This window comes from Pocillopora verrucosa, chromosome 5 (genome assembly GCF_036669915.1).
Source record: "Pocillopora verrucosa isolate sample1 chromosome 5, ASM3666991v2, whole genome shotgun sequence".
NCBI lineage: Eukaryota > Metazoa > Cnidaria > Anthozoa > Scleractinia > Pocilloporidae > Pocillopora > Pocillopora verrucosa.
The window spans coordinates 93,643-116,910 of record NC_089316.1 but is presented as its reverse complement, the minus strand read 5'-3'; the positions used below and the strand labels follow the sequence as shown (position 1 = coordinate 116,910).

Here is a 23,268-nt window from a genome sequence, read left to right as displayed (position 1 = left end):
ATCATGGCACCGCTTCCAAGGAGAAGAGTTGGAACAACGATGAGAGCGTTTCCAAAATGCTGTGTTGATTACGCTAGCCCCTTCACGACCAAGATTACTCGAAGAGTTTCTACTGAAAGGTATTTGTGCCTGTTTACGTGCTCAGCAACCAGAGCGGTGCATCTAGAAATGGCATGTTCATTGAGCACCACAGATTTCCTGTATGCGTTCAGCCGAATGGTAGCCACCAGGGGAAGACCAGAAGAAGAGACAAGTGATAATTGGACAAACTTTGTAGGAGCAGAGAGAGAGCTCAGAGAACTTGTTCAAGCAATGGACCAGGAACAGATCGCCGGTAATGTTGCCAATAACGGGCTCAGATGGAATTGGAATCCTCCGCTGGGGTCGCTTTTTGGTGGGGTGTTTGAGTCGCTGCTTAAAGTAGCTAAGAAAACTCTGAAAAGCCGTGCTTTTTGCAGTGTTTTCATTGCTAGAACTTCTCCCTACAATATCCATGCGCTATCCAGCAAACAGGTCATGAGAATACTCAAATGTATCAGGTACAAGTTGATATCTTGATCTAAAACCAAATTCTCGCAACTTATATACAAGGAAATGTATAGCAGCTAGAGGGGAGAATTAACAGTTAGATCTTGGGAGTTAAATGGTTAACACGTGCGGATTTAAATTTAACAGATCCTCGCAGGCAAGAACACTACTGAACTAGTAGTTGAAGATAGGACCTGAAAAAAATTCAGGCCCTTACGGGATTTGAACCCATGACCTCTGAGATACCAGTGCAGCTCTCTATCAACTGAGCTAACAAGCCCACTGGGAGCTAGACAATATGTTGGGTCCAAATAAACCATTCAAGTGATGAATAATGATTTTAGATATATGAAATTTATATATTTGCACTGCGGTGAAGAAACGAATCTGAGAGATCCTCGCAGCTAAGAACACTACTGAACTAGTAGTTGAAAATAGGACCTGAAAAAATTCAGGCCCGCACGGAATTTGAACCCATGATCTCTGCGATACCGGTACAGCGCTCTACCAAATGAGCTAACAAGCCAATTGAATGCGGATTTATAATAGACTCAACGTCGAACTTACAGAAGCGATAATGGCGTGCTATTCTTCCTCTACTACCCTCATCGTTAGTCGTTTTTCTTGTGTCCTGTTCATAATCATATACTGCGGAAATGGCGTTATTGTCGATGCAATTTTTACGAATTTGTGGGCTGTAAAAGTTCGTGGCAGTCAACAAGAAGCTGAGGAGTTGGCCCATAGACATGGTTTTTCTTACGACAAACATGTGAGTTTTACTTTAGTAATGGCTTCATTATTGAGTCCGTGTAGTATGCTCCCTTTTGTTCGGGCTACCGTCTTGTGTATAACCCCTAGTATTCCGCAACCGAACACGCATTAACTGACCTTAGAGATATTTTTTTTAACGGAAGGTTAGAAGATTGTCATTCCGCAATTGACGACACGTTAACCCTTAGAGATATTCTTTTTTGACGGAAGGTTAAGAAGATTGGTAGTCAGGCTAATAAGGCTAAATGCTTAAAGTTTGTGTTTCCCTCTGCTGGGGACTAAGATCTTAAATATCATGTAACTAATGTGAGAAAAATACTACTCAATTTTGTTTAAAAAAAGGCGTGTGTATTCCAGAAAAATGGCATAACCGTTGGATTTTGAACCCTGAAGGATCAACATATTCCTTTTTAACGTTGCCCTCGAGAGTGTCTGGTTCGACTCAGTTAAAACAACGTGAGATTTTATGGCGGAAGACTCAAAAGCGAATAAAAAGGAATTGAAAAATGGCTTTATGAAGCTGTCCTGGGCCGCGAAGGTTTAAATGAACCCTGTTCGAAATGTGTCAATGAAATTGCAGAGAATTATTGCACGTACTGCGGTGGAAGTTTAGGCGAAACTTCTTCGACTTGGATTCGTATCTTTCAAAACAGAGAGTTTTGAGAGCTTCAAAAAGAAATCTTGAACGAGAAATTTTGACCACAGCAGACAGAGACTGAATTTGTTTTTCCTCGCGAAGTTTGCGAAGTACATAGCAAGCCGCTATTAAGTAGCCATCTTTATATTGACACTTGTTGAGTTTACACGAAACTGATATGATCGCCTAAGCCACTCGAACAGGTAAACCACTTTACTGTAAAATTGAAAACACTGATTTGAGTCTTTGAAATAATCAAGGTTCTGAATATGGCTAGGAGAATGAACTGTGTCATTCTTTAAAAGCGTTCGCCGCTTGCGTTGTTTAAAAAATACCCTTCGCATAAATGCGTTAAACGCGAAATTATTTTCAAGGCAAGGGAGTGTTGAACAAATAACACTGGAGATCAGGTATTTATAAGCTTTAATCAAATTCAAATTTATCAAGCTTGTTTAATTAATCTAATAGGGTGCTGACCACTGCTGTTCGAGATTTTTATATTTCTTATGGACTGGCCGTGTAATATTTTTGCGATATTCATGTACTGGAGCCTTTCTTAATGCAAGAGTGCATACTGATTGAACTCTACAGTTCTTTGTTAAATATATGTTACGGTCATGTAGGTGAATAGCAGACTCAATTGAAACTTGACAGAGAAATTTTAAGGTGTTCCTGGAGACTAAATTTTTTTGATCAGATCTTCTGAATAGGTGTTGCAAAAACAATAATTTTTATCTTTACTCATCAGTAAAGATATGTCTTGTTTCTGGAGATAATCATCTTCAGTCCTTTTCTGGACATGTTCAATTAAAATAGGTGGTGTGAAAGTATAGCATAAGTGACTAAGTTTACCAAAATTGATGCTTTCAGCTGTTTGAGGACTATTATTTGTTAAAAAAAAACTGGGATTTGTGAAAAGGCCAGGGAAGAGTGAATTATCATCGGAGGTTGATGCTAAGTTATCAAGAGAACCAAAGGTAAGACATTGCCTTATTGAAAAATATTACATTCATTTAGACAATCGAAAATTAAAAAAATTTATTTAATATTTCCACCAGATGTTTGATTATATAATTGCATAATCACGTCTTAAATTGTATACTTAAACATATCATTTTAAATAAAAACGATCATTAGCAAGTAACTAGTTATGAGTACATTTTGAGATTTAATGGACTGGAAAAATTATCATCTTGGGCAAATAAATAGCTGTTGTTAGGACAACAAAAGCCTCATTAAACATTTAACAAAAGCACATTTGCAGATTATATTCCCATGAAGCTCTTGAGTACCTTCCAAGAATGCAGAATAACATTACCTTAACAAACTAAGGTATTTGAAGTTGTGGATCTAGGTATTTTAACACTTACAGTGTAACCCTTTCATTCCAGGATACTGTTAGTAATTGTCCTTACTATCTGCAATACAATTCTTATGATTTTAGCTCAGAGAATTTGGTATTGGATCAACTAATAAACCCCTAGCTGATATTTTTCTGACCACAAACTAAGATTATTTTATGAAACTCATCACGTGAGGCAAATTAACATACCCCTTTAAGGCCCTGCTCACATTCCACAACATACACTGGTCACAATAAGCCTCATTTGTGAAAATGTAAACTGCAACTGACAGTCGCAATTTATGATAACAAATCACATTGGTTGATAGATGCATTAATTAGTTATTGAAACTTTTCATTCTTTTTATGTCTTGCATGTTTAGAATTTATCAGCAAGTTATGATTTTGCAAAAGGAAGAACAGCTTATTTAAGGAATAAAGTAAAAGGGTATGACTTCAATTGTTAATGCTAAAATATCAATTACTTGTGATAAAACTATCTAGATTTCTATCTGTGATTTAGTTGATTTGGACTTCGACGTCATCGACTATCTTGCGGTAGAAATCACGAGCTCAAAATCTAATTGTTAGATAGGATTTACTGTGTTGAAATCTCTAAAACCGATTAATTTTTAATTTCCTCCTTTGTACTCAGATATTCGCCTCTTTAATGATAAATGAAAGACAACTGATGCAACCGAGGCCAGTGCATTAGTTCATGAACTTGGAAGTGTTGACATTTACTCCAACAGCTGGGGGCCTGGTAACTGGGGTATGGAAGTCGAGGGTCCAGGGCCCTTGACTAAAGCGGCTCTTAAACATGGCTTGGAGAAGGTGCAGTTTAATACTATCATTTATTTCATGTATTTTTTTCAACATGATATGTATACTTTTGTGAGAAGTTACTTGTTCCCAGCGTTGGAAAAAGATAAGATAAATTTGGGTCTCCGCGGGAAATCGAACCGCTGAGCTGCATATAACCTGCAATCAGAAGTTCCTTTACAGTAAAATGCATTAGTACCGCAGCACAAGAGTTGGCGGTTGGGATAGAGAGGGAAAAAGAACGCCGCCCGTTTTCCTTTGTTAATCAATGGGATCAATGAGGCATGCTCTGTTTAATTTAATGCATTACTTTCTTTGATGTTCATAATTAATATAATTAAATTGAACGGCGCTCCATGGCCGCATGGAATAAAAATGTTTTCTTCCCGATCGTACAACAACTAGCATGACTTTTCTCTGGTTGACATTCAGGTCCCTGGAAAAATTTCCACATTCAAAAAGCGTAGCCTGCGTTACTTAATTCCAGTCACAGTTAGTTGAGAGTCGCTTTTCTTTTTAAGGGTCGTGATGGCCTGGGTGCCATCTACACGTTTGCAGTGGGAATTGGCGGCGATAGAGACAGCTGTGCATACAATGGTTTTGTGAATAGTATTTACACGATCACTATTAATGCTGTGAACAAAGATGGCACCAAACCAGAGTACGCTGAGGAATGTGCTGGAATCCTGGCCACCACCTATAGTATGGAGATAGGAAATCAATCAGGAAGCATCGTAAGGACAGAATTTTTAACCGCATTTTAAATTTATTTAAACAAGACGACTGTGCTTAGTCATATCCGACTTTGCTCGACTGCGTGGATACTCAGATTAAAGTCGTCAGCAAAGTCCACTTACTTGTATTTTTTCATACCAAGGTAACCGTTGATGATGTGTAAAAGATTTTGGAAGCACATCAGCTGCTAACGCCATGACCTCAGGACTGATTGCTCTGACTTTGCAGGCAAAGTGAGGCTTTTATCTCGTATGAAGCTTTATTTCATACATACTGAGATTTGCACTGTGAAGTACTATCGTGTTACAACTATATATGAGGGGTGTAAGTCATTCTCGCTAGATTTACTTTCGTCTGCAGATTTAATTGCATCACGTGAACCTGTACCGTTTACACACACGTGAAGCAGGAGATATTCACATTTGTTTAATTAAAAAAAGGGATTTCGGGAAAATTAAGGTTTTCATGCCTTGTATTTCATTTGGATTGGCGTCCTCCTAGTTTATTGTAGATTTTGTGTCAAAGCTGAACTTACGTCGTAAAACTGCGTTTTATTAACAAAAATGTTTCCCTTTCAGCCCCAGATTAACCTGGCGTGACGTACAACATATCATAGTTCACAGTGCAAGACGCGAGCCACTCAAGCAAGGAGATTGGGTGAGGAACGCAGCGAATTTGTCTTTCAGTACTTACTATGGGTTTGGGCTTATGGACGTTAGCAGAATGGTCAGCCTAGCAAAGAACTGGACAACAGTATATCCGCACATTAAAGGCACAGATAGAAACAAGTAAGTCAGTTTAAGTGCAGTTAAATGCAATTTAACGGAGTTGACAACAAAGAGCAATCAGTGTTCTCAAGTGGTCAGCGTTTTTTTGCATATGCGCTTGCGTCGGAATTCCATGTGCTCTTCGTTTGAGGGATTCTCGCGTGTGATTTGAGCGTGAACTTGCAGCGTTGTGAGGAGTTGCAGCTCGTCGTCCAGGTAGTTTTCCCACCCCTTCCCTCCCTATTTACACTGTTTATTCAGTGTGACGAGTACCTGTTTCCCTTTCCTGTCCGGAGGCTCGTGGCTGGGTTGCCAGGTTTTGCCAGCTACGGGAGCTGTCTCCATCTTGGAGCTGGCTGCCAATAGTGGAAGCTCCTGGATGTCTCAGGCACCGAACCTCTACTTAGCGATGCAGTTGTTTAAAGTGAAGTAATGAATTTCTTTGTCCATGATCGTTTTCTCCAGTCCAAGGAGGAAACACCGTTGGGTGTTTTGTAAATTTTTCTTTGTTTGCAAATTATTTTTCTTAATGATGGACTGACATTGAGTACCATCGTTTTCACTTTCAGGCATATCCCAAGTACAGTTTCAGTAACAGTGAGGAACTGTCCCATAAAATTCCTGGTACACGTCCAGATTAAAGTGGATCTTGATTTTCATTACTGAGGAGACTTGTCTCTAAAGTTGAAGGCTTCAAGTGGTACATTATCTATTTGAGGTGTGGAAAAACTTGACGGACTGGGTGATAACAACCCTTTCTCACTGGGGAGAAAGTCCTATGGGAACTTGGGAGCTTGAAATTTCAGATTTGGACCAAAGAAAGTACAAAAATACAGGTGAGTACCGAAACTACCTCTTTGCAATCCTATCTTAGTTTATAACCTATCAGTTATTTTTGATTGCACGCGATTGGTCTAAACACACCACATGACCAAATTTGTCCCGCTAAAACTGGGAAATATCCGATGATATACGTGACGCAATTGACATCAGAAAAACGCAAAACAAGGGTCCTTTAGGCCGTGAAACTGAAGGAGGCTAAGAAGTATGCCTTTCGTTCAATACAGAACATCCGGCAAAATTTTTTCTGAAGTTACATGTTCAGCCCGGGCGTGCGCTTTTTCCCAGTTGGCGGCAGAAAAAGTTCTCGATCTTCTCCAAATAATAAGTCAATCTTTGAAAACGAAAACCAAAACAGGAACTTTGGTGTTGGTCCTAACCAAGATTAGTAGACGAACCTAACACCACTACCGAAAGAAGTCATTGTTCGAGGCACCAACTTCAAACAATAGTCAATGGTAGAAAAACCACGCGTTCGGTCTGTCAAGTTCTCGTGCCCAAGACTCACTGAAGGACTACAGAACAATCAGTTTAGTATAACTTCATCATTCAGAAAAGGGCCAAAGTCTGTACAGAGTCGTAACGATAGTGTTAACTGATAATCAGTCAACTTCAGTCGCTGACTGTTGTATGAGAAATATGTGAAATTGTGGTCACATATAAAAAGTGTCAAAATGCTTGGAAGGAGGATGATGTGCCTGTGCAGGGTAATCCAATTGTTATAGCTGGGTTTATTTTTCTTAATACTAGTGACTTTACTACTTATCCAATTCAATCATCAAAACCCAAACGTTCCCTTCTTCATTTTCCAACGAATCTCATTATTTTCCTCAATGAGCTTAATTTAACTCTTTGCTCAGTAATGAAATACATTCTACGTTCTAGGCACGCTTTATAGCTGGTCTTTGATTTTGTATGGAAAGAAGACACCATTCCGGTTCCGACGATCCCCAAAAGCCGCCCAATCAAACCAAAAGGAACGGCTTTTTCCACCACACAACATCCTCCTACGGATGACAAAGGGGATGACGGTAATTTCATTTATCTTCTTATTATTTTTCTCTGTTTTGTGTAACAAAAATATTTTATATGTAAAGGTGATCTAGCCACATTAATTATTCACCCGTGTTTCCTTTCGCAATTCTGGAAAAACCAATCATGGATACTGTATTTCGTATTTCTGTGACGAAATATGACATCAGTTTTGAAGTCTCCCATTTGGGTAGGATATTTGACGTCTCTCTTGTGAGTAAGAGATTGGACTGAACGAAGAGATAAGCTTGTTCACGAGACGCAAGAAAAAGTATCTCAGATTTTAAAACTAAGCATGAATTAGTGGCTAGCTACAAGTGCACATGTTTCCAATCGGGTTCACGAGTTCACTGTGATCAGCCCACCAAAACTGATTTGTTTTAGCGGAACAGTATTAAAAGCAGGAGGACTTTTGATTTTCCGTAGCTATCGAGATCTGGTGTATTCCATAAAGTCAAAGTGGATGTTTATTTACTTTTGAGGATATGTAACTAGTTGTTACAATATAGTGTGACATTGCGAGCAAGGTATAGAATATTTAGCGACGTTCTTGCGACGGATGCTCGCATTGTGCAGACCGCACCAAGTGCATACACGTGCTTTAAATAATTTGAGGCTTTTCTTTTTTAGGCGAAGAAACCTTCTTCGTGGTGAAGGTGGTGTTGGTGGTTTTCGCAGTGGCATCGGCAATAGTAATGACGGTATACAGAATTGTGATTAAGAGAGAGAGAAAAAAACAATGGAGGTGTTGATATTCAACATCGACTACGTCTCGTGTTTCTCCCTACACTTCTTTCGCGCTCTAGCCGCTTCCTGTGTGCTTTACAACAGAACATAGCACAGTCAAGGCTTCTCTATTTGTTAATTCAAAGGTTCCGAAAGCTTTTGAACACTTGTGTTTGCTATTCACGTAGACGAGAAAGGGTTTACATAGTTTTAGATGGTTTCAGATGGTTTCAGATGGTTCAAGATTATTTTTTATCCTTTTAGTTTGTTTTGAGGAGCGTATATTGGTTTTAGTTTGTGTTGTCACGTTTTGGTATTTCCCTTTCTTTGCACCTTATGTGTTACCTACATAAGTTTTGTCTTATATATAGATACAGTAAAACCCAATTGAACTAAGTGTTTGGAATAAGGTACTACATACAAGGATGTTAATGCCAGAGGTGATATTCACAATTGACTTCTGATAACTTTCAAATGAAGCTCAGAACTTTAATTTATGGGATTGCTTACACGGACCTCTTCTCCCAGACTTTGCAAATTAAAACATATAATAACAATTTCCCTTTTTTCAAAAGCCTTTTTAGCTACTTTACAATGTCATCTAACTGTTTTAAGTCATGTTAATGCGGTAAATTAACTGGAAAATACGTTTTTCCAATTGAATAAAGGGAGAAAGTTTCTAAAGAAACTGTGGTACTGCGCTTGTGGGGAAATACAACAAGAAAATTCTGTTTTATCAACTGAGTTGATAACATGAATTGGCCATCATAAAGAGTTTCAAAAGTGACTTTTTGAGTGTCAGCCCTAAAGTAGCTGTGGCTGCATGTGTGTTGTCGGTGACAGTTAGTTCAAAGCTTTCTTCTTTGTCAAATTGCTAAACCAGTTAGAATTTTGCTTTTCTTTGCTTTTTTTTTTTGTGTGAAATATTACTTTTTTTCCGGTTAGCACTGGATAAACAACCACAATACAAAGTGTAATAGTGGTTCCAGAGTGCTCGATGGACACAAGAGGACAGAAAAGAAACTAGTAAGGAAACAAAGTGGCTTTAATGCTTTCACAAGGGAGTGCCTCCACAAAGGTAGTTATTCTTGATCAAGCAAAATTTGTGGTTTACATCTTACCTTTTGATTAAGTTAAAAAAATGCATCATGTCTTTTTATTCCACAGAACAACCTGGTGGAAGTGCAGAGGTCTTTCACACCATCAGAGAAAAGTGGAGGAACTTGTCTGAGTCAGATAGAGATCCCTACAAAAAGGTGGCAACAGATTCTAAATTACCAAATTCGACATGGAAATTTTAGCATGATGCATTAAGAAGTCAGTTAAGGTAGAAACTCAGTGGGCTGGAGTCATTTCTTTCATTATTTTTGCTGTTGGCCTCAAGTAAGACCACAATCTCTCCATCACCTCGCCATCACTCATCTCGAACCCTTCCAGATGTCTTCTGCTGTGGTTGACCTGGCATTACAAAAAGACCAAACAATGCTTCATGAAAACAATAACTATTTTAGGGTAAACATACATGTGTTTTTCAATACCTTTCAACTCCTCAAAAGTGTTCAACAGGAACATATTTCAAAATACCAGACAAGAAACTTTGTGTCCATAGTAGTGAAATGCAGGTATCGCAAGAGTAACATTTTCAAGCAATGTTTCCTGGTGCGTATTTTACAGAGAGGATAAATTAAAAACAATAGGGCATTGTTTAACAAGCAAAAATGCCTGAGTACCAAGACCACAACTTAATTAAAATAAAACGGCCAAAAAATCTTACTCTCAAATGTGTATCCAGCACACATGCGAAATCATAGGAGAAGCAAATGTTGATAGCTTTATCTTGCACACGATTTTTAATCCATTTTAGTAAATACCCAGCATTTCCAATCCTGTGAAATAAAATTATAATCATTATTAGCAACAATGTTCATGCAGTAATTTATTTGTGCTCTAGTTTCATTGGGTACCCTACTATAAATGGTTTGTAAAACAGTGTTACGCTATACAGCTGTACATGACTAACATAATAATACAAAATTCTTTCCTTGGGAACCTCAAAAAGAGACATGTGTCTTAATTTATGCATCTTACAAGGCACTCGATTCACATATTTCTTAACAATAGCCCACCAATAATGTACAGATTTCCTTTTACATGTACATACTCTTCTCCTTTCTTTAAGCTGAAAAACTTCAGTGACACTTCATGCTTGCAACCTCCACCAAAGAGAGCTGTCTCATCCAGCTTTGTGGATTTGTTCTTGGAAAGGAGATTGGAACCAGCTTGAAACTGATTACATTGCTCCTAATCTTCAACTTCCCTTGCACCTTTTCTTGAGATTTCATTTAAAGCAGAAGCAATGAAGATAAAAAACAGAACAGGAATTAAGATCCACGTAGCATTCATGTACATGTAGGTTGTTGGAGTTGACCTCTCAGATTAGAAAGTAGACATTACATGATGGGAAAGGTGGCAAGGAAAACAGCAGAAAATAATAACCATTTATCAGTTTCTCATAAAAATTAAATAACGAGACAACCAAATTAACTGCTTAACAACACCCCTCCTCTTTCATTCAGGCTTGGGACTGGCAAGAGTGACTGTAGACACCCTTGGCAGAGTTAGTTGTGTAAGCAAATATTAAGATATTACCTTTAAAGACCATACATCAATTACAAAAGAAGAAGGAAAAAACTGTATTTGGAAAAAAAAATAGAACAAGACCAAGGAAAAGAGAGGACTGCAATAAAGATTATGTACTTGTTCTTCAAGCTGACAATTCACGAAGTTCCTGTAAATTAAGTTTACATAACAAACTAACAATATACATGTATTTGAGCTTCATTATTTTGGGCAGAGTGTTCATCAGCCAGTACCAAAGTAATTAACCCCTCAAACTGTACCATATTTAAATAATACAATACTAACATCATTATTACAAGCAACAAACATTACTGTTACTTTTGGTCTCTCATTGCACTGGTTGAGTGGTGGTATGAGTACTGATGGGTAACAAAAGGTCAGAGTAAAGCAACAACACATAGTAAGAGAAAAAGATAGTCCTTTGGTTCACACACCCTTGACTGGCTGCTTGGTCTTTTGCTGTGATTAGCTAGAAATGCATCCACTTTTTCTTGGCTAGTGAACAGTTCCTCTCCATGATTTGAGGACTTTCCACTAGTTCCAGCACTTCATTTCCGGACACATCCAAACAATGCATCAATAGAGATAAGTAAAATTCCATTCTCCTACACTCAGATGCCAAAATCTTATTTAAAATGTCATGTTAAAAATATTTCTTAAGCCCAAATGAATGAAAAACAATGGAATAACTCATGCTAAGACCAGCTGCCACACTCTAGAGGACCACTAAGAAAAAGAGAGAATCATAAAGATTCAAAATAATGTTTCTAGTCTAAATTAAATCATTCATCATGCCAACATATGTAATGATAGTTATTCTAGATTTCCAAAGGTAAATATTACCCACTTAGAAATTTCACCTGAAGGATGACTTATCACAAACCTTAGGACATGCAGGACATTCATCATCATTCTCATAAGAAGGATTGAAATACTTCAGGTTACTCAACATGCTGGACATATAGAGAGCTCACAGAAACAATCTACAACAAGGAGCTGGTAGATGTCCTTAATCTAAAGGAAAACAAATAATTTATTTATTGTATAAATTAGGAAAAAAATTGCATTCATGAGCATAAGATTAAAAATTACTGAATGAATACTTATGTAAACCTTAGAACCAGGTGGGACCAGCCACTGCAGTGCCTGACATATTGACTTTAAAGACCCTCCACGCTCTAAGAAAATGTATTGGAGCAAGGCCATAAATCCAAGGTCGAAGGCTACCTGGGGCTGTTTTGGAGAAAATGGCCAGAAACCATTCCTGACCAGTGTTAAGGCCTCTGGTTCATGCTTGCAACATTTGATTTTGATGGGATGCTGCTGCCCTCTACAAAGACAAACACCAAAGTGTGTCCATAGTTTTATTCTTATATAATAATTGTTTATTGATTCCTGTCTGTGTTGAACAAAACCAATTCAAACAGAAACAAAGACCTTCCTGGAAGAGGTAAACTTACTATTTAAATATAAGTATAGGTAAAAAGTGGTACTGGTAATTGCAGATTGGCAACCTATCTCACAATACAATTACATATTGCACTGCTATTAGTTACTTACCATGCACACCAACCACTATAATGTCACGCACATATCCATGGTCCATGTTGTGAGGTGTAGTCCATACACACTCACGAAACTGATATGGCACGAATCTTCCATCCTAAGGGTATGAAATATCCTACATGAATCAGGTGACTACAAATCACACACCCCTTACCTCAGCCTATAGCCGCAAACGCTAATCACTCGTATTTCAAACTTTACTAGAACAAACTTGACACATTGTTGCATACGGTAACTGAAAATGACAAAATTACAAACACGCGAATGAGCATAAAATAACTTACATCGTATGAGTGAAAGTACTGGAAAACGACAAAGCGAAATAAACAAGGATACTTACAAGACGAATGTGACCAAACCAAAGACGAAAACATGAAACCCAGAGCTAGATATGTAACGGTAATTTTCGCAAACTACACAACTAACCAAATAAATTACGCGCAACCAATATATATATGATATGCAAATAAATATAACAAGTACAAAACTGGTAACTGACAAAGGACACTAATGGAAGACGAGAAAATAAACACCTAACACGAAACTATGAAACACCAACACTAACAAAAAATGATAATACAAATTCTTGCGCCTACACAGCCAACTCTTTCAAAATTGCCAAAAATAAACTTAACTTCCTTCTGAGTATGGAGCAAATCACATGTTTACTTGCAAGAAAAAACTATGCTCACTGCATTCGCTCTTTCCTCTGTATAGAAATGGGTCGGGTCTTATTGACATAATGTACATTGAGGTTGACAAAAAAACTTAATTAAGAGAAGTAACTGTGTGAAGGTGATATATACAGTTGTAAGAAAAAAAAAAAAGATGTCTCTGCAATTAAACCACAAGACAAAGCACTTACAAACGAAATTGCCATTTCACCTTCGAAACTTCCAGGTGGTGAAGTGATCTACCTCTAGCGTGAACTAAACTGATATGAACTGCACATAGGAATTGCCCCGGACTGTAGTTGAGGCATCTGCCGCACGCCTCTTCTTCACAAAAAGGAATGACACACATCTGCCCCAAAGGCAAAGCCTGTCTGGTAAACAGTGCAGAGATGAGCTGCTCTCTCACATTGAGCCAAGATGAAGCCAGCGTGGCTTTCCTCCCATGGTAAGCTTTTAACTTGCGCTTCACACATACTTTTTCACTTTTAGATCTTTTGTTGGTTCTCAAACCATGAGATTCATCAATGGAGGGAAGGTCTTCTTGATCTGGAGAAAAACCACCGCACGTGTTCAGAGAAGATCCAACGGCTACAAGCATTGTATCAATATGTTGCTAGGCAGCATGTCGAACTGGAACACTAAACTCCGACTTTCTTATAGCTTCTCCTCCTTTAAAAGTAACTACATTCAAACTTTTTTCCACCTAAATTCGCGTTTAGAAGGCATAACGACATCCAGAGCCTTTCCATAGCTGAGTTTGATTCAACATAATATCAAGACCAGATTTATGATAATCCTAATCCTCAGGGACACTGGCTGCTAAGACGAGAAGAACTAGCTTCTAAAATTACGATTTGGCGGGAGCGAGAGCAACTGAAGCATGGCATCCATGGCTGGTGAGTATTTACAATATGAAGCTTACCTCTATTGATTTTTTTTTTGTTATTTGAAACAAAGGTGGTGGATATTTCACTTTCAGTGCGTGAAGTTCTGCCATATTAGTAGTTGAAAAGCTATTTTCCTTATGATTAAAACCGAGCACAACCAATTTGGTTGTTGATTGCAAAATCATCGATTATGCGTACTATTATTAGTTATCGTTCAAGCGAATTATTTTCGGTTAGAATGTGGCATAATTTTGAGAAATTCGACTTTGTACCTAAAAATCGGCGCATGATGTTTATTACCATTCACGAAATTACAGCACACTGTTCAATCGCACGCATGCTTCTCTTCTAAACAAAATTCAGCAAAATTTACAAAATTAATCCTCATAAATGGGGATTAATCTTAACAGTTAAGCTTATATTTTTAGTAGGTTTGCTTTAGCAGAATTGTAATGTTGGCTGATAGTTCCTAAAACCCGTTTACCTTTGAATTTTGCCTTACACATGTAGAGGGGAGGTTGTGGGGGGGCGGGGGCTTTGTAGGTCTGGTAAAATAGGTCCTTGTATTTTGGAGTAGTTATTAGCAATATGGGCCATATAGGTTCTAAATTTCTATGAAGGAAAATAGTTTTTGATTACCAGAAAAATAAGTAAAGTTTGGATTGGTCCTTAAATATGCAATATTTATTTGCAACTGTATAATGATAAGCCTAGAAAGACTGATTAAACAAGGTATACTGTACACATCTCTATCTCTGCATTCTCAAAGCCAAACCCCATGTGAAAATGTTTGATATTGCTAGGGTAAACAGGTTCTTATATTTTATTAGGTATTAAAACGGCAAATTTCATCCAGCGGGCTCTTAAACCAAGCTAGGTTAATGCATGTGGGTTTTTAATGTTTTGTATACATCACTGAACTTATATTATACATATTGCTTGTATTTCGATTCTGAAAATCCTTGATACAAGAATAATTAATAAAATATTGTATTGTATTGTTCATTTGAGGACTTCCTTATTAAAAAATAAAGCTATTATATGTATTTCTACATTAACCACATTGAACTTTTCCTTTTATAGACACTGATGAGAGATTCAAGCATTTTCTCTGTTTGTTTTAAAAATGTTCAGCTGGTTAATTAATACATGTTAATGTACTACACAAAATTACACAACAGTGTGGAAATTTGAATGACTGTTGTAGCTTTCACTTTATCTAGTAAATGAGAAACTGTGATATAAAAAGTTATTTTGCTATACATGAAGGTTGCCAAGATTTGTCACAAGAATTGTATAACCATCTTTTAAAAAATTTGTCCTCAATTTGTTGAATAATAAAGCAATTGTCTTACTCAGCCTCACAGAATATTGTCTTATTTTAGCCAAAGTGGCCTAAGTCCTCTTTGGCTAATTAAGCTTTAGATGATATTCTGCATAATTTCACAGGGTTTTTGTTCAATGTCCATTTCTCTTTTTTTCTTTTCTTTCCTTTCCTTTTTCACTCATATTTGCTTAGTTTTTGCCTTCAGGTTGACTAGAGAGAAGACCAGGGGATAGTTGAGGGAAAAAGGAATACACAACACTCTTATTATTATTATTTTATTGTCCTCATATATTTAATATCTCATATATTTAAGCTTATCTTGGAGAGATACATGTAAATAGTCAACATGATTAATCCTAATAAATTAATGAAATTATGGTAAATTTTGAGCTCAATAAGTAAAATGAAAATGGAATAATCAACACGACTTGAGCGTGGGACAAAGAAAAAAATCTGAGTCCCAGATAGGAATTGAACCCATGACCTTCTGAGCAGCAGGCAGGTGCTCTATTCTTTGTCCCATGCTCAAGCCATGTTGATTATTTCATCTTTCACATGATTAATCCTTTTAATAAAAGTAAAATAATAGCAGGATAAAATCATGTTATACCTAAAATAAACATGTTATTACTGACCTGCGAACTTTCCCATATTGAAAGCCATCTGAGAAACAGAAAAATGCAAATGCTCCATCTGTGACTGCAGATATGGAATAGCCTTTGCCGACAACACAGCTTCACCACCAGCCATAAAGCTGGTACCAGGCTTTGGCTTAAGTTCTTTGACCTTTTTGTTTTACATACAATTGGCAATCTCGCACAGTTGCTCCTGTATGGGAGTGCATTTGTCCATTGTCAACAAGTGACACAGGAAACCCTCTTCTTCAGGCAACAGATGTTGTTTTTTATTAAAAGAAACTTCTTCCTCTGAAAGAGTAACAAATAAAGGCTACCATTACTGGCTGTCAAAATAACAACACTGCCGAAAAACTTTCAGGGCAGCTTGTACATGCAACAACAGCTTAACATGACATTTTAGAAATTCAGCTGGCCAGCCATCAACAGCAGCAGCAGCAACAACAACAACCACAAAAACAACAAGAAGGAAAACAATGAACTACCACAAAGACATATGCAGCATATATTGAATAGCAACTCACATCATAACCATGTTTTGATATAGATCTCCCTTACCACAACAAAGAAAAATTTGCAATTCACAAACCTCTTGCAACCTGCAAAACATTGTCTTTCCATCTTTCTATGGACACATTGCTTTGCTTTTAATCAAGATTCCTCTTGCAACTTCTTAAGCTGATTCTGAGCCTGGAAATTAAAATTATACATTGACAATGGTTGTGTTCATTGTCACTTGAGCCTGTATGTCTCAAGTTCAGTGAGAAAAAAAAAACTATATCCAGACAGGAATGGAAACAACATAAAAAAAAACATGTTCAATGATTAAACATGTTGAGCTAGTAACAATAATTAGACATTTAATGCACATGTCTCAGACCTGAATACTGATAAGTTCAACCATTGTACATCATCAAGTGTTGTGAAAACAGAAATTTATCACCACTTTGACAAGTATTAATTACTTTATACCTTGGTGGAGCACTTAGCTGAGGAACAAGGAAGCCCTTCAATTTTCCGCCTACTCCAATGAATAGCATGTTCTGTGAGAAGTTCTTCTCTTCCTAATAAAAAAAAAAAAAAAAAAACAGGGAGGATTGAGAGAAAATAACCATCATCGACATCTGCAGGCCTATGTCTATCTGGAGTCAACAAAGACTTAGGAGACATCAACAAAATTTGACAGAAAAAATCCATTAACTGTTATACTATAATTATAAGAGAAATAGAGATCATCAAAATCAGATATTTTTTCCTAAAATGAAGCAAAAAAAGCCTTTCTTCTTAGACAAAATTCCGAAACAGAAATCACTGATGTATTAACTTTGCTTTAAGCACTGACAATTATAAAAGATATTAAACTTGGAAACCTTCTGGAAGCATGTGTTTTGTGCAGCAACCCAGTCTGGAAAGATGGCTGTTGATATGTTCCACTTCCTCCCCAGTTGTTGCTGCTGCTCCATCTTGCCAACGCCCACCCCATAAGGCCTATCAGTAAAAAGGAAGTATAATAATGATGATGATTATGATGATAATGACTATACAATATAAATAAATTAAAAAGCTTAAAACAATTATGTTAGAAATTGATGATTTTAATTGGTACAGTTTCCTTCTTGATGCATGACTCATCATCTTGGGGAAGATGAACTGGGAGGAGCTACCAATAGTGAATTATAGCAAGGGCATACCCTATCAGAACAACTATATAAAGCTTCTACTGATCAACTAATTTCAGTTATTACAACACTGGCATACCTGACATGACCAAGCATGAGCTTTTGAATGCATAACTGATAATGCTGGCTTCATCTTTTGTGCAGTTCCAGAGTCATTTTTCCTCAACCATGGCCAGTATTTACACACTACATCATACCAGAAGAACTGCACTTTTCTTGGGACATAGTATTCAATTTGTAGGTAATGGGCATACCCATACACTTCCACATACATCATATTGATTGCCTGCTGAGCTAGGCTATGCCTGCATCCAGAAATCTCGAGGCCTGTCTCACTTAGGTTTCTTTTCTTCTTTATGACATTTCCTGCAGCACACCATTTGGAGTCACCACACCTACTGCTCTCATCTGCTTTCTGCATTTTGTGAAAAGGGAAATAATATGTGATTGAAAAAAACTATAATTTGTGTATTTTGTACATTTCTCTATCTCTGATTTGTCTCTGATTTGACAACTAATAAACCATTGTGGCTATCATGTGATCATGTGGATGTTGTGCAGTTGCATTACCATAGCTTCAAACATTGTCGGTATATATTAATCTACATTGAGTACCACATAAAAATGTAAATGTTGCTTTTTACAGATATCTACATAATTATATACATACATGTATTATTAGGAATTATGGAAAACACCATTAAAAGAACAGAGTAAAACAAAGAGTCAATGTTTTACGTCCCACTAATTATAAATTAATAAAGTATCCATCCAGTGTTCCGACTAAAATAGTAACTCTCAAATATTTTTATTCAACATTAATTGATAATTAATACCTGTCATCAAAAAATCAATGGTATCAATTATATTAAAATGATGAGTAATTGACGGTCTCAGCATGCCCTAAACAGCAACGTAATAAATACTTACATTGCCCTTCAGACTATACTGAAGATGATTATAACATTTTTAATTTAGAGGAGCAGGAAGATTGTTTTTCAAACTCTAATTTGACTATATCTGTTTCCCTGGGCTGCTTTTATATTAAAATTTTATATTAAAAATTATATCAAATTTTGATCTTGTTAAAATAAACATAGTAGTACGCACCCTTTGCTTTGAACCTTGATAAAGCTTGTGGATATGAGTGTCAACTTTCTCATTAGATACAACAAAGGTTTCTTCATAGTAACTGTCTCTTTTCCTCCTTTGGTGGTAGCAAAGTTATTCGTATTCAAGTAAAAAGTATAACAAAAATTGTTTTTTTTAAAGGAAAAAAAAAAGAAAACTTATAAATAATTCTTAAAAAAGTTTGTTGTCTGTCATATCTCAATGGCAAATAGTTATATATCAATAAGCTTACAAAGATGTATATGGTAGTAAGTAAAGTCTGCGTTCAAAGTATGTGGCCCATCAGGCCAAAGCTTATACCGGTTACTGTAACATGACGCAACTACAAGTATTTCTACTCCCCCCTGGATGGGATGCTAGTCTATCACAGGGTTATTCCCAGCATTAAATTGGAGAGAGGCACCACAAGAGTACAGTGTCTTGCCCAACAATACAATGTAGTGCCCCCGGCCAGGCTTAAACCCACACTGCCCAATCCAGAGTCCAGAGCATTAACCATTAGGCAGCTGCACCTCCCACATGTATGTATATGTATATATATGCAGTTTTATAAACAATGTCTTACATAGATGAAAAATGATTTATACTAATGACAAAGGGAGTGAAACAATAAATATAAATTGTTTCCTCAAATAGTTCTTTTGAGAAAATTTCTAAACAAAAACTACTTACATCCCGGCAGATTTAAATCTGTACTGTTTCATGTTACCATCTACATGAACAGAGTGCTGACAGTCACTACAAGCTGGGCATTCCATCCAGTCTAAACACCTCAACTTGTCCAGAAATTGGCAGAACTTCCATTCTTTAAATGAGATGTTAAATGCTGTGGCATTAATTGTTGGCACCTGTAAATTATAATTAAAATGTAGTGTAAACTATTTCAAACCAGCTGTTTTATAAAACCAACCAATGTTTCACATTAATACAGTGAGTCTAATATGGTGAAAAAATAAAAATCATACTGATTCAAAAAAATTGTAAACCAAAAATAAATAACAATATTGGACAATTTGCATATAGAACTCTATCAGGGAGAGGAGAGTGAATTATCCAGCCACTTACACGTCCTTTCTGCTTTGAAAACAGCTCAAGAGATTTAAGGGATGAACGTTCAGAGACACCAAGCATTTGTTTCTGCATGATATCCCATTGAAGGAATAGATCTTGGTCAAAGACATATGACATGTCTTTAATACTTCCAGGCCAAAAACCACATTGAGTAACTACAACTGGATCAGAGGTAGAAAGTACTTTGGAGCATTCTTTACATCCGTATCTCTGATAGATAGATAGATACATACATACATAGATACATACATACATAGATACATACATACATAGATACATACATAGATACATACATAGATACATACACACACACACACACACACACACAATAGTTACAATTCTTACAATAGCAGTCCATGAGCTGGATTGGCTTGGTAAGCCATATCCAAGTGATTTAAGTGAGTCAGGCTCTTAATTAGAAGCAGGTAAGTAAGCTATTAAGCCCAGTGAAGCATACTGGTCCAAGACGGTAACGACACGTAATTTACCTAACTTTACCTTTCTCTAGTACTAAACTGCATTTAGCAACTGGTTTAATTACCTCTTAAACTAACAATAATGCAGTGACTGTCAGGTAATATTTCAAGAGGTTTGCATTTGCTATTGCAACTTGTGCAAAGAACATCTCTGAGAGGCAGACTTCTCCCTGACAAAATATAGGCGCAGGATTAAAATACTAAATTTAAACTGGAGAAACAATAACCAACCAGATATAGTTTTATGCGATAATTTTCAATTCTAGGTATTAGAGAGATCTAGGTAAGTTTGGTGGATAAGATAACTAACTATATCAATTGCAGTCATGGCAAAGAATGTTGAAGATGACCACAATGGACGGCAAATGAAGGTTGCACGGCGATTGTGCCATTTTGCTATGTCATGCGTGTTCTGTTAAAATGCACAATAAGCAGTATACCGTAAACTGCCCCTTATAAACCCCTCCAATTGTAGGCCCATTTTTCTGCCAATTAAAAAATTATTCTGCTTATAAGCCCTCCCAGGTATAGGCTCTCCTGGTTATAAGCCCATCTAAATCCCCTTGTGAAGTGGGATGAGCCAAGGGCTAATAAATGGCAGTCTGTGGTATTTGTTTGATACACAACTTTATAAATAGTATTAGAAATTTGTTACAAAAGATATATTTTAAAGTTAGAATATTTGCATCAGTAAAGATTTTAAATCAATACAATTATGTCATTAAAAAAAGATTACTTATACTCACCAACTATCAACCATTCCCCTTTGCTGTTTCGTGATGTTGTTGCTGGGATAGGCACATAGTGCCCACTGACAATTGCATCTCTATCATGAAAAGGTAAATATCCATGAATGACATTATCACAGCCATGGCAGAAATGTTGTGAGGCTGAGCATTCATGGCATTTAACCACAGCAACCTCATTCAAACACCTTTCACACACAGCATCATCAGGGACAGCAAAATCGCTTTGAAGGAAAAATTTAAAAATCTCTGCACGGGACTGTGCCCAACTTTCATTTGGCAATGTTTGCCTGCCAGCCCACATCTGTTTCTTGGGAGGGTAAGCTTGCTGCCACCTGGCCACGAGCTCTTGAGCATCCAATAAGATCTCTTTCATTTCTCCTTTAGATAGATATAAGTAAGTAGGTGGATAGACAGACAGACAGATGAACAGACAAACTGACAGACATATAATAATTGGGAGATAGAGAGAAATGCAAAATTATAAATAATTTGGAATCAAAACATACAAAACACAAACCTGTCATTTTACTATCTGTGGATATCTGAAATGTACAACTGTCTGCATCTTCTGTGAAGTCTGGATAAAAAGAGAAATTCAAGTTCATGCTCTGTTCAAAACTGAACAGAAGATGGTATTCCTGGATATCATATGGGAAACAGCTGAATGCACTCACTTGTGGCTCATGCATCTGTTGTGGTGTAAATTTATTTACGGTTTAAAATTTTCCAACCAATTTGACTTATTTATTTTCCATTTTTTCAATTATCGATTCGATAAATTATGGACATAAGAAAAAGGAAATAAAAATCAAACTGACCAGAATAGGTTCCTTTGTTGCTTCGTATCCCAGTAGTAGGATCTGTTCTGAACTCATAATGCGTTTTTTTGCGTGGTTTCTTTCTTCCGATACCCAAAAATTCCTTACCTTTACTGATCAATTCCTCCATGGAAGGAAGCTTTCTTTTACTTGGTTTTCGATGCTGAGACCCTGTGACAATAGATACGAGGTTGAAGGAAGGCTTTAAAAACAAATGAAACCTAGAGAGGATAAATTACGACGGAAAATGTTCGTAAAAGAAACGACTCTTACCCTGCCCTTCGGCAGCCATTATGAATTTCGATGTCGTGACGAAAGTGAACTCGTCCCAGGAATATTTTCACTCTGCTGCCCACAGGTGTGTCACTGAAATTGCTGACATACCATATTTCAGAGGAAATAAACAATCTGGGCCGGTGTCACAGCGGATTTGGACCCCCCGCGGATTTGGACCCCCCGGTCCAAATCCGCTAGCGGATTTGGACCCCCCCGGTCCATATCCGCTAGCGGATTTGGACCCCCCCCCCCCCAACTAAACATTCCTTTTTCGTAACTTGTTCCAACTGCGAGCTTTTAGGCGATGTCCGTTAAAATTTCAACACAAGATTGCGTACTATAATTGACGAAGAAAAGGGCAGATATCGTTTCATTTCTGACACATTTATTTAAGTTGGTAGAATAGCCTACGCATGAATTAAATGACAACAAACTATTGGATTCGAACTATTGAAACTCATACCAAACCCTTTCTTATTCTGTTGCAATACAATTCTGAAGAATATATCAGAATATATCAGTTGAGGAAAACGAACAGCGAATTCCCGATTCTTTCGAACCTTCGTGAAAATAAAGCTTAATTCGAGAAATTGCGTTGACTAAAGGCTTTTTGTTGAAGTTGTCGGAAGTTTCGAAAAGTCGAGATTCGAGCAATCGGTATTTCACAAAACCAAAAAAAAAAACAATCATAATTGAAGCTTTCACGCATTCAACGGTTGTTATTATTTTATATTTCACACTTTTTCAAGAGAACTGGCAAGCAAACAAATGATTTCAAAATTTACGTTTCATTTTCATTCCAGAGGTAAACAACAGACTTGCAGCTGCAGGTTAATTAAACGAAAATCTTAAATTGAGACGCAATGCTGAGAAAAAGATCACGTCTACGAGAATGTTTTAAAATAAAAACCTACTTTCTGAAAAAAAAACTTTCTTTGAAAGCCTACTTTCTAAATTTTTATTATTTCTATTAGGAAGTTATGTATGGTAATGTTTTTACTCAGTTTTGTTAAAGGGGTCCAAATCCGCGGAGGGGAGTCCATATCCGCTAGCGGATATGGACCCCGGGGGTCCAAATCCGCTAGCGGATATGGACCGGGGGGGTCCATATCCGCTAGCGGATTTGGACCGGGGGGTCC

The 23,268-nt window shown here is 37.1% G+C and overlaps 1 protein-coding gene and 1 pseudogene across 1 annotated transcript; one reads left to right on the top strand and one right to left on the bottom strand.

Annotated features, from left to right (window-relative positions):
- Positions 1-3: 3 nt before the first annotated feature.
- LOC136281130 (uncharacterized) lies at positions 4-9,501 on the top strand (annotated as a pseudogene).
- LOC136281129 (uncharacterized) lies at positions 8,733-19,942 on the bottom strand. Its single transcript, XM_066167333.1, has 13 exons — positions 19,805-19,942; positions 19,412-19,587; positions 18,719-18,815; positions 17,688-18,023; positions 17,300-17,417; positions 16,902-16,993; positions 15,930-16,080; positions 13,292-13,626; positions 12,401-12,503; positions 11,275-12,170; positions 10,362-10,529; positions 9,975-10,086; positions 8,733-9,658 (listed from the first exon to the last, which is right to left on the bottom strand). Exons 1-10 carry the CDS (start codon positions 19,925-19,927, stop codon positions 12,115-12,117), a joined length of 1,587 nt encoding a protein of 528 aa, XP_066023430.1. The 5' UTR covers positions 19,928-19,942; the 3' UTR covers positions 8,733-9,658; positions 9,975-10,086; positions 10,362-10,529; positions 11,275-12,114.
- Between the last annotated feature and the right edge of the window lie 3,326 nt (positions 19,943-23,268).

What these genes read in the sequence shown, in the direction of transcription:
- LOC136281129 (XM_066167333.1), bottom strand. Translation starts at nt 19,927, where the DNA reads ATGTCATATGTCTTTGACCAAGATCTATTCCTTCAATGGGATATCATG. An exon ending in TTTCAAAGCAGAAAGGACGT is followed by an intron (nt 19,588 to 19,804) that starts GTAAGTGGCTGG and finishes TATAATTTACAG; the next exon opens with GTGCCAACAATTAATGCCAC. An exon ending in AAAACACATGCTTCCAGAAG is followed by an intron (nt 16,994 to 17,299) that starts GTTTCCAAGTTT and finishes TTTTTTTATTAG; the next exon opens with GAAGAGAAGAACTTCTCACA.